Source organism: Bos grunniens, chromosome 23 (genome assembly GCF_055505025.1).
Source record: "Bos grunniens cultivar Pamir isolate PY7600 chromosome 23, Bosgru_T2T1.0, whole genome shotgun sequence".
Lineage (NCBI taxonomy): Eukaryota > Metazoa > Chordata > Mammalia > Artiodactyla > Bovidae > Bos > Bos grunniens.
Window position 1 is genome coordinate 50500031 of NC_141187.1, and position 14781 is coordinate 50514811.

The 14781-nt window shown below is 48.8% G+C and overlaps 1 protein-coding gene across 1 annotated transcript in view; it reads left to right on the forward strand.

The window, feature by feature from the left end:
* The window catches only part of F13A1 (coagulation factor XIII A chain), a 143627-nt gene that overhangs the window by 102357 nt on the left and 26489 nt on the right, over positions 1 to 14781 (forward strand). The window contains exons 10-11 of the mRNA XM_086370908.1: positions 1338 to 1426; positions 11112 to 11265. Of these exons, the coding sequence (XP_086227034.1) occupies positions 1338 to 1426; positions 11112 to 11265 (243 nt within the window). The remainder of the gene's footprint in view (positions 1 to 1337; positions 1427 to 11111; positions 11266 to 14781) is intronic.

Consider the following 14781-nt stretch of genomic DNA (forward strand, 5'->3'; position numbering starts at 1 on the left):
AAGCATAAGACTTAACATATATAATTCATCGACTATTGCTTTGATAAGCAGTTTTGAAGACAAGAGGAAAAGTATCTGTGTAAGCACTTTCACTTGGCTATAAGTATATTTCAGCCCTGCCCGACACACAGCGCCAAGATAGAAGGCGGTGAAGAAAATAAAGAACTCAGAAACTAATTACGGATCATTCTGTAAATCGCCATCTTTTCAGAACCTGACTTCTTTCCAGGTTGTGTGATTTCTTTCAAAGCTTGAGTATGTGAATGCTCATCTTCTAACTTGCAAACTCAGCCTGGCAGCTATGACACCCCCTCACCTCCAGATTTTTCATAAGCCTCCATTTTCCTGTAATATGATGGTAAAAATCAGTGCTATGGGACATTATTTTTATTTCCCCAGGTATTGATGTAAGATATTGATGAATTGGCAATTAGATCTGGAATGCATGAAGTGTTAATAATACATCCTTTGAGGTACAGCCCTCTGTTTCAAAAAACTTACATAACTGTGTCCTGGCCTCTAGTGGATGGAACAGTTCTTAGAGCTGAGATGACCTTCCTGGGTTATAGTCCTCAAATGAGGCTCAAATGGAATTTTCCATTTCTTTCTTTAAAAAAAGATATTGATGTGTGCATATCCAGATATACACAAACATTCATTACATACTCATGAGGGAACATTGTTACAATACTGAGTTTTGAGAGAAAGTTCAACACTTCCTGGTGTTCTGGATTAAATGTCATGACGAGGTATCTGAGTGACTAATGACAGCTAGCCTCTTAGTAACAAGAGAGAGAGCTGACTAAAATGCAAAATATTTTGTAAAAGTCAGCGTGGGCCTGCTAACCTCCCAAAAGCACACGGTCCGTGTAGCGTGGCTAGTGTCCAGATTCTCCGGTTAAACTTGACATATGTCCACAGTGTCCAAAAATGAAAACAAATAAGCACCACAAGTCCTGGGACATGTCACCATTTCCAGCACTCCAGATGCCACTTCTAATAGGATAAGCCCTGTGTCAGCCGACTGCTCGGCCCCCACACGCCTGAGGCTGTTTATAGTTGGAAGAGTAGATGCAGGAATGGTGTGCCCTCTGCTCTTTTCGTGACTTTGGTTTGGGGCTTGCAGAAGCATTTCCACCATGTCCCTCCCTGTTGATGGTGCATGCGGGTGACACCCTCTCTGGCCATGGAAAGAACTGGGACCGCATTGATGATGACCTTGAGGAGCGGTTGCCCCTGCAGCCCGCTGAGGGCTGTGACCTGTATGCGGACCAGTTCTGTAACTGGAAAGACTCAAAGATGGGGAACTCACACTCTCCTTTCTCTGTGTGGTCCAGGGATGTATCGGTGCGGCCCCGCCTCTGTTCAAGCCATCAAGCATGGCCACGTCTGCTTCCAGTTTGATGCACCCTTTGTTTTTGCAGAGGTAAGTGGAGAGCTGCGGGAAAGAGCCTCCTTCCTCCCCAAGCTCTGAACTCATCAGAGAATAAGGCACTGGGCTGTTGGGTCTCAATTTCCCAGGAACATGGTGTGTGCTTCATGTTTACAAAGTTAAACGTGGCAGACATCGTTCTAACCTCCGGGTGCCACATGCTAAAGGCAGTTCTTAACGTTTTTCTCCCCTTGATGTTCTGAGATTTCCCCGCCTGAAAGCAATTGCTTTAGTCACCTTAGCTTAGGTCTCTGTACCCAGGAAGTAGGTACCAACTGCTCCCAAGAAATTAAGTGAATCACTCAACTAAAAATTGGTGGAGACCATCGATGAACTGACACGGGAGAGTGCCCTACTGCACTCTGAGACTAGCCCAGTGGCCCACACAACATAAAATCCAAACACACCCCAACTGTAATCTTAGTCTGGAAACTCCAGTCCATTTCCTGCTATTCCAAGCCATCCTCTGCCGGAGGGGACAGAGTAAGCTGTTACAATACGGATGGGAGAAAACAGATCTGGAACACAGCTCACTGACAGGTGGCTGGGGACGCTTTGGGAAGAGGCTGAAATTCTGGAAGAACTGGGTGGAGGCTGGAAGCAGAGAGGGCAGTTCAAAGGTGCTCCAAAGGGAGCTCTGAAAGTCAGAGTAAATGTAAGAAGTACCAGGTAATGGAGAAGGCCAGGTGGGAGGCTGCTGGGGGAAAGGGGGAGGAGCAGAGAAACAAGAGAGGTTGACAGGCAGGACTTACCCCGGGTATGATTTCACCAGTAAACGCGGTGAAATAATGTCTATCACTAGGTAATCGCTTTGCCTACCTTTTGATGCTCTCAGCAACCCTTTAAAATGGGTGTTGTAGTTCTTCCCGTTTTACAGAAAAGTGAGGCAAACAGTGATTAAAGAACCTTTCTGTGATCATCTAACCAATAAAGACTAGTGGTGAGATTTAAAGCCAGATGAGCGAGCACCAGGTTCAATCCTTGGGGTGGGAAGATCCCCTGGAGAAGGAGGTGGCAACCCATCCAGTATTCTTGCCTGGAAAACTCCATGGACAGAGGAGCCTGGCAGGCTACAGTCCATAGGGTCGCAAAAAGTCAGAAGCGACTGAACGAAGGAACACACACGTAGGCACCCAACCTCACGCTAGTAACCACCACATTCTGCTCCTGTTTCAGAAGGAATACGTATGTATTATTAGCGCGCATCTAGCACTGTGGGAATTCAGAAGCCCGAGTCCTTAAGAAACTTGATTCCAGATGGAGGTAGTGGTACATAAACACAGCAACATTTAAAAAACGACGATGCAAGTGTTGATGGAACCAAAGGTCAAACGAGCGATGTAGGTGATAAATGACTGGCATTTATGTTAATCGAGAGCTATGAGCTCGGGCTGCGGCAGGACAGCAGAGGCCACCAGACCCTGTCCTGGGAGAGAGGGTGACCGGGAACAGACACGGGCACAGCTGTGCGACGGCCACAGCAGGTCCAGCAGAGCATCACAGAGCCCACGAGGGGAGGGCCGGGGACGCTCCCTGGAGGGAGTGGAGCCCAAACCGAGTCTGGACGCGTGACTAGTAGTTATTCAGCTTTCCTGGGGGCTCAGTGGTATCCACCTGCAATGCAGGAGATATGGGTTCGATCCCTGGGTCAGGAAGAGCCTCTGGAGAAGGAAATGGCAACCCACTCCAGTATTCTTGCTTGGGAAATCTCATGGACAGAGGAGCGTGGTGGGCTTTACAGTCCATGGGGTCGTAAAACTGAGTGACTGAGCACGAGCAGACAAGACAGTACTCAGGCGAAAGAGGTAAGACAAAAAAAGCCAGAGGAAGGGAGAAACTTCAGACAGAGGAGAAAACTTGAGCTTCCAAAAGGTACATGCAGACAATTAAAAACTGTTCAGGAGCTTGCCTGGCAGTCCAGTGGTTAAGACTCGGAGCTTCCAGTGCGAGGGGGTGTGAGTCTGATCCTTGGTCAGGCAGCTAAGATCCCACATGCCCTGCAGCATGGCCAAGAAAACATACACAATGAATAAATAAAAATGAAAACCACCGAGGCTCACAAACAGGGATGTGTTGGGAGGTGTCAGATGATGACAGCTGAAGAACCAAGACGTGGGATGTTCTGACCTGAGAGTGGACACGAGAGGCTTCCCAAGGGGAAGGAAAAGGAACGGAGCCTGTTCAGCCCAGGCTGGAGGGGAAGGCCTCTGGGCAGAAGCCCGGGGCAGCTGTGACTTCACTCCTCTCCTGAACCAGGTGAAGGACGACAGGCAGAGGAGAAGGCCAGCTTGGGAAATGTCTCAGAAATAAAATAAGAATAAACACGCAGACCCCAAGACCGAACATGTGAGTTACATGAAAGGGACAATGCCTCCTCCGCTGTACCTGCTGTCGCAGTTTCTAGAAGCCTTGGGAGAACAGGCAGACTGTATTCGGAATTTTCACCTGCTGGATTTCATTTTGAGATTTCAAGATTTGTGCGTTCCTCCCCAACTGCCATCTGATCGTTTCTGATGCCACGAGGACTTCTTAACGGGAGATCATTCTAAAACTCACCAAGCCTTGCTTTTGTAGTTTTATTATGCTTTGTTGCCGCGGAGGAGAGAGGAACAGACTCCCTCCAGGAGCAAAACGCCTAATAGCTGCTAATGCAAACGCTTTCCGCTGTTATTAAATATAGATCGGGGTGTTGTGAGTGTCATCGGGACCTGCAGATGGTAATGACTCCTCTGCCACTCGATGCAGACTTGTCTGACAGAGCATGGGATTTGTTGCTTTGGTTTGGGCTGGGCTCTGGGGCTGAGCCCTTTGTAAGAGATGCTCCAATGGCTTAAAAGTACGTGAGGAGTGAGCACACTTTCTTCTCAAGGGTCCTGAAGCAGGGCTCCATGGGGGGCGAAGTCTGTGACTTTAATGAGCGTCTGCATGGCTCAGGTCCCAGACCACTGTGCTCGCCTCTTCCCGCCTCCTTGCTGCGTCAGCCTGCTTCCCGCCACCCCCACTATGTCAGCCAGAACGTGCCTGTTCTCGCCTCCCAGCAGGCTGACTTTCTTGGTCACTCTTGACTCATTTCCGGGCCGGATCAGGCCTCATGCTCGCAGACTGGCTTTTGGTTCCCTCCCTGAGTGAAAGCAGAAGCCGAGACAGGAAGCGCCCACCGCTGCGCTTTTCCCGTCTCCAGATTCCTTCCTGGGATCCGGGCTTCTTTCTCTGCCCTCCTCCATCCTCTTGCCCTCAGGCCTGTGGTGGGCTGCTTCGGCCTGCTCTGGAGGTTCCCAAAGAGAGGAGAGGTCTCAGCGTCGGGGGCTCCCTTCCCGGTTCCCGGGTCACTAAGCACTCAGGAGCTGCTGCTTCTCTTCTGTCTCAGCTTCTTCTAACTCTTGTCCTCTTCACATCATCCCGCCAAACTCACACACTCACACACACACACACACTCACACACACACACACTCACACATACTCTCTCACACGCACACACTCACACATACTCTCTCACACTCACACACACACACACACACACTCTCACACACACTCACACATACTCTCTCACACGCACACTCACACACACACACACTCACACACACTCTCACACGATTCACATGCTCGCACACTTATACTCACACACAGACACACTCACACATACTTTCACACATGCACACGCTCACACACTACAAACACTCAGACATTCACACACTCACACTCTCACAGACACACACTCTCTCACACAGACACACACTCACACACACTCATACACAGACACACTCACACATACTCTCACACACACACACATACTCTCACACACATTCACATGCTCGCACACTTACACACACAGAGACACATTCACACACACACACAGACACACATTCACACATACTCTTACACACTCACACTCACACATACTCTCTCACACACATTCACATGCTTGCACACTCACACACACTCACACACAGAGACACAGTCACACACTTTCACACACGCACACACAGATACACACAGACACACATACTCTCACACACACACTCACACAGACACACACACACACATTCACATGCTTGTACACTTACACGCACACATTTACACACACACTCTCTCTCACACGCACACACATATACTCTCTCATACACATTCATATGCTTGCACACTTACACACACTCACACACAGAGAGAGACACATTCACACACTTTCACACACATGCACACACAGATACACACAGACACACATACTCTCACACACATACTCACACAGACACACTCACACACATTCACATGCTTGCACACTTACACGCACACACACTTACACACACACACTCTCTCACACGCACACACACATACTCTCTCATACACATTCACATGCTTGCATACTTACACACACTCACAGACACACACAGACACACTCATACTTTCACACATTTATATGCTTGCACACTTACACACACTCACACACAGACACACACTTACACACACTCTCACACGCACACATACATACTCTTTCTCACACACACACTCATACATACTCTCTCACACACACAGACACACATACTCACACACACACACTCACAGATACACACTCACACACACTCACACACACACACTCACACATACCCTCTCTCACACACACACTCATACTCTCACACACTCACACATACTCTCACACACATTCACATGCTCACACTTACACACACACACATTCACAAACTCTCACACACAGTCACACATAGACACACACACACACAGACACACACTCTCACACACACACAGAGACACATTCACACATACTCTCACACACAGAGTTTCTCACACACACACAGACACTCTCACACACTCACACACACAAAGACACACTCTCACACACCCACAGACACACTCACACACCCACTCACACACAGAGACACATCCACACATACTCTCACACACACTCACACAGACATACAGTTTCTCACACACACACATACACACACACACTCACACACACACTCTATCACACACTCACACACAGACACACTCTCACACACACACTCACACATATACATACACACACATTCACATGCTCGCACACTTACACACACACAGACACATTCACAATACTCTCACACACACTCACACACTCTCACATAGACACACACACTCTTCCACACATACACAGACACACAGTTTCTCACACACTCACACACACACACAGACACATTGACATATACTCTGTCACACACTCACACTCACACACAGACACACACACTCTCTCACACACAGACGCACACACACTCACACACTCACACACAGACACACTGTCTCACACACTCACACACAGGCACACCTTCCCTCCTGGCAATGAGCTGGTTCTTGCAGCAGAAGGGACGGGCCCCTTGGGGTCGCCGTTGCTGCCCCATGGCTCCAGCAGCCGCACCCTCCCTAGTCTGGGGTCGGCAGTTCTCTGGACTCAAACTGCCCACCAGCTCCTCTGCCGATTCTTTGGTCTCAGTCCAAGGTTGTTTATTTCTCTGCCAGTTATTAGATGCCAGTTATTATTATTAGTCCATTTGGGGATACCTCAAAATAATTCACCCATTCATTCAAATCACATATAAAACTCTGGAATCATCTTGGTTTCTCTTTCTAACCTCCCCTAAGCATTTTGCCAGAAATACCTTCCAATTATCCCAGATCCATTCATGCCTGCGCCTCCATCATGACCTTCTGAGCTCTGCACAGCTCTGAGATCTGGGACATCACGTCCTAAGTCATTTCTTCCTCCTTGCTTGCCCCTCTCCAGTTTACTCTCCACAGAGCAGCCAGAATTACCCTCTAAAATGTAAATAAAAACATGCCACTCCCCTGCCCCAAACCTTTGAATGCCCATCACCTTTACGATTAAGCATAAATCTTTTCAAGATTCTGTGTGATCTGGCCCCTGGTTTCCCCTCCGCCCCCATCCCTTGCTCGTTTCTCTCCGGCCACATAGACCCCCGTGCTCTTCTGGAAACATCGAACACATTCTTTTGTCAGTCTTTACACAGACCGTTCCTTTGGCCATGAAAGCTCTTGTCCCCCCGCTCCCTCTCTTTGCATGTTCTGCACCCTCGCTGCATCCAGGTCTATGCCCAGCCCACCTCCACAAAGAGACCTCCACTCCCCGCATCTCCCACACGAAGCGTCCCTACCCGTCCCGCTGTTTCTGTTCTTCTCTGACTTAGTGTTATCATTTCCCTCCCTTCTATAACATAAGTTCCTCGGAGATAGGGTCTGCTGGACTCTCATCGCTGAAAGCAGGTCCTGGCACACAGAAGCCACCAGTAAACACATGAGTGAATAATAGAAACAAGAGCGTGTGCACGGCGCACTGCTGAGAAGAGGATCTCAGCGAGACGGGGGCCGGATGGCACCTTCACACACGGGCAGTCCTGGTGCGAGATGAGCTCACGTATGAGCCACAGGGCACACACACAGGAGCCCCTACGGGATGAAGGAAGGCAAGCACAGGGTGGACGTCTGGCGTTGTGCCAGGAAAGCTCCCAGACAGGCAGGCATCCACTGCCCCCAACCCTGTGAGCCCTGGGAGCAGCACCGCCTGTGATGCAGCCTCCTCCACTGGGAACAAACAGAGCAGACTCTGTCCTAGGTCCTGAAAACAAGGGCCTCCGCTGGGAGCGGTGAGCAGTGGACACACGCTCACAGCCCGTGGGCACGGGCGGGAGTTTGCAGAGGGGCCCCTCTAGCCTGAGGACCCGGCCCACCCTAGCTGAGCCCCCCAGGGTGCTGAAACATCCAAACACATCCTCGTATTGGTCTTACACACACTGCTCCTCCTACTAGGAAAGTCAAGTGTTAGTCACTCAGTCATGTCTGACTCTTCCAGACCCCAGGCTGATAGATATAGATATATAGATATCTAGATAGATATCTAGATATATAGCCTGCCAGGCTCCTCTGTCCATGGAATTTTCCAGGCAAGAATACTGGAGTGGGTAACCATTTCCTTCTCCAGGGGATCTTCCTGACCCAGGGATCAAACCCAGGTCTCCTGCATTGCAGGCAGATGCTTTACCATCTGAGCCACCAGGAAAGCTCTCCCATTATTCCCCACTCCACTTTGGAAGTGCCTGTGTTGTGTGACCATCGCCTTTCAAATCTATGTGCAGGACTAGATGGTCTCTAAGACTCCTTTCCACTCAGAAGAAATTAAACATAGGACGTTCACAGGTGGTTCTGATCTACTTGCCAACCTTGCAAGGAAGGTATAATTAAACCCAGGCTCAGAGACGTTCAGTAACTTGCCCGAAATCACACAGCCTAGGTCCAATATTTCTTCCACTTGTGACTGTCCTACCATGCAGATGCAACTGGTCTTGGACAAACTTTCTAGGCTCCTCGGTGCTTCTCATATGCAGTCAGGATGGAGAGCCATCACACTAGTGGCTAAAACTGAGAAGAAAGCTTGCACACGTCTCCTGGAAAGAATCGTTTCCCTCCAACACACCCCCTCCCTACATGTGCAGAAGTCACTTCGTGTGTGTGTTTCTCCTCTCCTCTTCCCACAAGGGACAATGTGGTGGGCCGGCCTGAGGTTTCAGCGGATATAATCACTGCTGACCATGACTTCAGCCACAAAATTAAAAGATGCTTGCTCCTTGGGAGGAAAACTATGACATAGGCTTTTTACAGACAGTGTATTAAAAGGCAGAGACATTACATTGCTGACAAAGGTCCATATAGTCAAAGCTGTGATTTTTCCCATAGTCATGTACAAATGTGAAAGTTGGACTATAAAGAAGGCTGAGCACCAAAGAATTGATGCTTTTGAACTGTGGTGCTGGAGAAGACTCTTGAGAGTCCCTTGAACAGCAAGGAGATTAAGCCAGTCAATCCCAAAGGAAATCAACCCTGAATATTCATTGGAAGGACTGATGGTGAAGCTGAAACTCCAATACTTTGGCTGCTTGATGGGAAGAGCCTACTCATTGGCAAAGACCCTGATGCTGGGAACGTTTGAAGGCAAGCAAGAGATGGTGAAAGACGGGGAAGCCTGGTGTGTTGCAGTCCATGGGGTTGCAAAGAGTTGGACATGACTTAGCGACTGAACAACAATGAAAAATTTCCTAAGCTTTGCTCAAGGGAAGACAAGGATCTAGCCACTTCCACGTGCAGCCTTGTCTCCCTGGAAAACTGGAAGCGGCCGTGAGGGCTGTTTATTAAGAAGGGCTTTGTCGTCATTGTTGCTGTCACTTGCACTGAGGAGGGAGCGGTCTGTGCCTGCGTGGCCTCCTCCAGAGGAACCTTGAAGCTCTCAGGAAGCTCATTGAAAGTTTCCTTCAACTTTTTTGCCCAAAATGAGAAATACTCCTCAGGTGTCTGCTCTGTCTGCTCCCGTCCTGATTCCTGATTCAACATTTAGTCTTTCACACCATGTCCCGAGTACCGCCAAGCCCTGGGCACCGCACAGAGGAGCAGGGCCCATGCCTTCATCCTCAGAAACCTGAGGCAGTGCAGGACCACCTGGACCCCAGCCTGGGACCCCCACTGCGTGGTGCGGTGGTCCTTGGGGGTCAGGCAGGAGAGGCGGTGTCCTGTGATAATCCAGCGAACAAATATGGGCCACCCAGCAGGAAGGTCAGGCTGTGTGCTCAGACCACCCTGGGTGAAGATCAGGGCCTGTGCGATGCCCACCCAGAGGAAGAGTCGGGGCGTGTGCCGTGGGCTTGCACCTGCCCACGTCTGCACTTCTTCTCCACCACCTCCCCACCCTGTGAGCACAACCACTCTGCTGACCCTCTGGCTCGTAGTGCCTCATCCATAAAACAGAGATAATAGTACCTACTCACAGGATTGTTGTGGTGGGGTTTAAATTAAATCATTTAAAACGTCCTGAAACATTATGGGTCAATAAATGTTGATTGTTTACCTTCCCCTGAGCAGAAGTCAGACTTCTTGTAAATTCAGAAATTTGTGAGAAAGTAGAGAAAAGTTGCCCTCTTAACCTCATCAAGTTTTCCCAGCACCTGGTAATGATCGTTGCATTTTACTTGATTTTGATGTTTACTAATCTAGGTGAGAATCATATCCACATAGATTTTACCTCGCTCAGTCCCAAAGTGTTCCTACGAAACTGGCAGAGCAAGTGTAATTATTTTCATTTTCTGGAAGCAGGAATGAGGTTCCGAGGATAAGGTGTGTACTTTTTAACAGCGCACACCCAAGATCAGAGCCCATGTTCTCTGCAGTTGATCCCATGCATTGTAGCTGCTGGTCTCTCGGCCTATCACGGGCTTCCTTCTCTCCATTTATTTAATTATTTTAAGCTTTAATGGGGCAAAATTGATATTCAGAATGCAGACATTTAGTGTATACATCTTGATGGGTTTGAACATACGCATATACCCGGAAAAAAAATATTTCCCAGAAGCCACCCAGCAGACTGCCTCTTCTCTCTAGAAGTAGGTCACTCTGTTACTGTCAGCTTAAAAGAAGCTTGAGAAAGAGAGTAATAGACAGGGTGCTTTCCATTCTGCCTTAGGAGGTAGAATTTGCCAGCAAGAAAAAGGAATGAAAGAAATGGTTGGTGCTTGAATGACTTAGCACGGTGGATAATGTCATCTGCAGGGCTCTTAGACGCTACACTATTGAGAGTTAGAGGTTTTGGGGACAAGGACATTTGACGATGGCTAACGGCCTCCTCTCCCGTTTTTAGGTCAACAGTGACCTTGTTTACGTTACAGCTAAGAAAGATGGCACTCATGTGGTTGAAGCCCTTGATACCACCCACATTGGGAAGTTAATTGTGACCAAAGAAATTGGAGGAGATGGCATGAAGGACATCACGGACACCTACAAATTCCAGGAAGGTAAGCGGCTGCAGCCGCATGAGGTCTCTGTCCGCGTCACTGTGAGAGTCGCTGTCACCGTGAAACACGTTCCGGAGGAGGCGTGGCCTTCCGTGGCATCCGAAAGTTAGAACTCGAGCAGCTACGCCTCGCACCACAATTCTCCATTTCGTTTTAGTTTTACTTGTTTGTTGGCTTTGAGCAGAATTCCCCTTTACATGGCTTCTGAAATAATTGGTTTAAAGTCGCATCTATTTTAACAGAATATAGAATGCGTTCTTATTCATAAAAATATGAAAGAATCTTAATTTTAATCTTAATAGAAAAAAATTACACAACTAATGTAATTTTAGTTCAATGATGAATTTTAAATAACTATTCACAGTTGTTTGCTCTTGATGTTGTTTAGTCGCTAAGTCATGTCTGACTCTTTGCGACCCCATGGACTGTAGCCCACCGGACTCCTCTGTCCATGGGATTCTCCAGGCAAGAAGACTGGAGTGAGTAGCCATTTCCTTCTCCAGGGGATCTTCCCGACCCAGGGATGGAACCCATGTCTCCTGCATTGTCAGGCAGATTCTTTACCACTGACCCACCTGGGAAGCCCTCACATTTGTTTAGAACCTTGTGAGCTTTTTTCATATGCATTGTTCCATTGACTTGGAAATTCCTTGATAGGAAGTATAGGGAATATAAATGGAGGTAGATAATATAAAATGAATAGGACATGACAACTTCACTGGTTCAGGCCAATTAGGTTGAAGTCCTGCTTCAACCATAAAACAACGCTAAGGTGGTTTTGTTCACCTTTGGAGTGTGGAGTGTTTCATGCAGTGCTGCTGAGTTCAGCCCCATCTCAGTCACTGCTGAGTGTCTACTGTCCGCCTGAAGCTGGTTTTGTGCTGGGCATCCCCACAGTGAGAAGGACCCACTTTCTGTTTCCGGACAAGCGATAGGTTCATTCTGCTGAAGGGGCTTTGAAAACAAAAAGGGACGCTCAGTCCAACCAGGAGATTCAGAAAAAGCAAAGCATGATCAGAGAAGTCACAGACCTCAGTTAAAGGAAGCTGGACTCAGGCTTCTAGGAGATGGGAACATGATAAAGGCATGGGGTGTGAAGCAGCAAGTGTGTTTAGGGTCCTGCAGGTAAAGAATCCACCCACAGTGCAGGAGACTCGGGTTCGATCCCTGGGTCAGGAAGATCCCCTGGAGAAGGAAATGGCCACCCATGCCAGTATTCTTGCCTGGAAAATCTTATGGACAGAGGAGCGTGGCGGGCCACAGTCCATGGGGCTGCAAAAGAGTCGACATGACTTAGCAACTGAACAACAAGGCATTACTAATGCACCAGGCTCCGAGCACCCAGAGGCTGGAGTGAAAGTTCCCCAAGGTCGGTCGTGGACAGGAGGTGAAGGAGCTTGGGGGTCTTGATGGGGACATGGAATATATGTTACAAATGATTCACCACCAGAGCTTCTTAGGAATGGCATTTATTTTAGTGAATGGATAAAAAATGAAGAATAATTAGCATACACCTAAATATTCATCAGTATTCCTGAAATGCTGAGTGCAGAATGCATTTTAAATATTTTAGATCTGCTCCCTACTCTTGTTTACAAAAGCAATTTGCACTATAAAGAGAAAGTTTGCTGAATTGAGAACTCTTCTGCATAGCATTAGAGATTCAGGATTTGTGTCACCTGATGCCGTGAAACTGTGCTGTGCTCCTGAAACGGTTGGTTCTTCTCTTCCTTGGCTTTCATTCACTGCACGACAGATACAAAAGACTTCTTTTCTTTTTGACTTTTTTTTTCTAAAAAGAGTGTTTTTAAAAAACATAAACACAGTGAAACAGAACAGATGAGCAATGCCCTTTTGTGACAGAGTGTCAGGCGAAAAGGTTTGGAAAGGAAAAGCAGCCCACGAAAGAAGGGAAAGAAACCGGCTGCAACATCCACTCATGCATTCATTCATCCTTCCAACAAGTTGCTGTTAGCCACCCGCCGCATTCCCAACACTGTCCACCTGGAGACTCCCACAGCCTGCCTCGCCATCTAAGGGAGAGACGGGCAGGCAGTGAGCCCTCAGCTTGCCGGGTGGTGGGTGCCCAGGACAGGGGTGGATGAACAGATGCCCGGGGACCACGGGGACGTTAGCAGTGGACTATATTCCTTGTGTTGTACGTATATCCTTGTAGCTTATTTTACACATAACAGTTTGGACTTGTTAATCCCTGCTCCACGCTGCCCCTCCCCCTCCTTGTTGTCACAAAGCAACAAGTACAGGGAAAAGGAAAGAAGACCAGGTCATGTGTTAGTGAGAGATGAGCGGACCAGGGTCATGGAATTGGGGGGCACCCTGAGAAGCTGACATTTGAGCTGAGATCCAAACGATGAGAAGAGGCTTCGTTAGACATAAAGGGGACTCTCATGACACCTAGGTCATGAGAAGGTGGTTTTGACCTTGGTTCTGAGCCACAGAGGAGCTGTAGGAAATGTGACCTGGCTTTAGATCATTCCTTCAGCCCCCAGTTCATGGCCCTGCGTTATGTGCAACATCAGAGCACAGAACAGAACTGCAGAGAGCAGGCGTTCTGCCCAAGTGGGGGGGCCCTGCGGCTCCTGCCTCCTCCCTGGGCCTGCACTTCCTGGCAACCCCAGCCCGCCTCTCTGCTCATGCGGATGAGCTGGTCCCCAGAGAGAAGCCAGAGCTTCCTCCATCGGTGACCCACAGTCACGGATGTGACTCCAACCGTGAAGTCCCTCCTGTTGCCAGAAGCTTCCACTGCCCCTCCCCCACTCGGTCAGCCCAGCCTTTGCCCATGGAGGCACCTCTCTGCCCATGACCATGCTCCCACTGCTGGTGTTCACCTCCTGCATTCTGCCTAAATGCGTATTTGGTGCCCGTCCAAAGCGATAATCATTAATGCTCTCTGTCTTGGGGAGCTCTTTGCCAGATGCTTTCTGCTAAAATATTTCACTGCACTTTGCTTGTCACAGCCCCCCCTTCCCTTTAGAATTATCTCCCTCTAATCGATTGTAAACATGTGGCCTAGCCAATGCTTGTCCTGGACCAGTTGTTTCTGGCTCATTCTTGTAGTCTTGACAAGCAGGGAAATTGCTAACACACACACACACACACACGGAGAGAAATGCACATTCACTTGGTTGGCAACACCTGTTGGCATTTTCTCTGTCTCTGAAAGGTCCTGGAAGCTTCCGATTCGCATGCACATCCTGCCTCTAAACCACCTACCAACCCTGCCACACAAGGAAAGCGATGGCAGTGACAGCACTGCCCTGCAGAGTCGTTCTGAGGATTAGATGAGACAGTGCGCAGCGCGCACTTGCCAGGACACCCGTCACAGGTGTTGCTGTTCAGCCACTGAGTCGTGCCTGACTCTTTGTGACCCCACAGACTGCAGCATGCAGACCTCCCTGTCCCTCACCGTCTCCCGGAGTTTGCTCAAGCTCATGCCCATCGAGTTGGTGATGCCATCCAACCATCTCACCCTCTGTTGTCCCCTTCTCCTCCTGC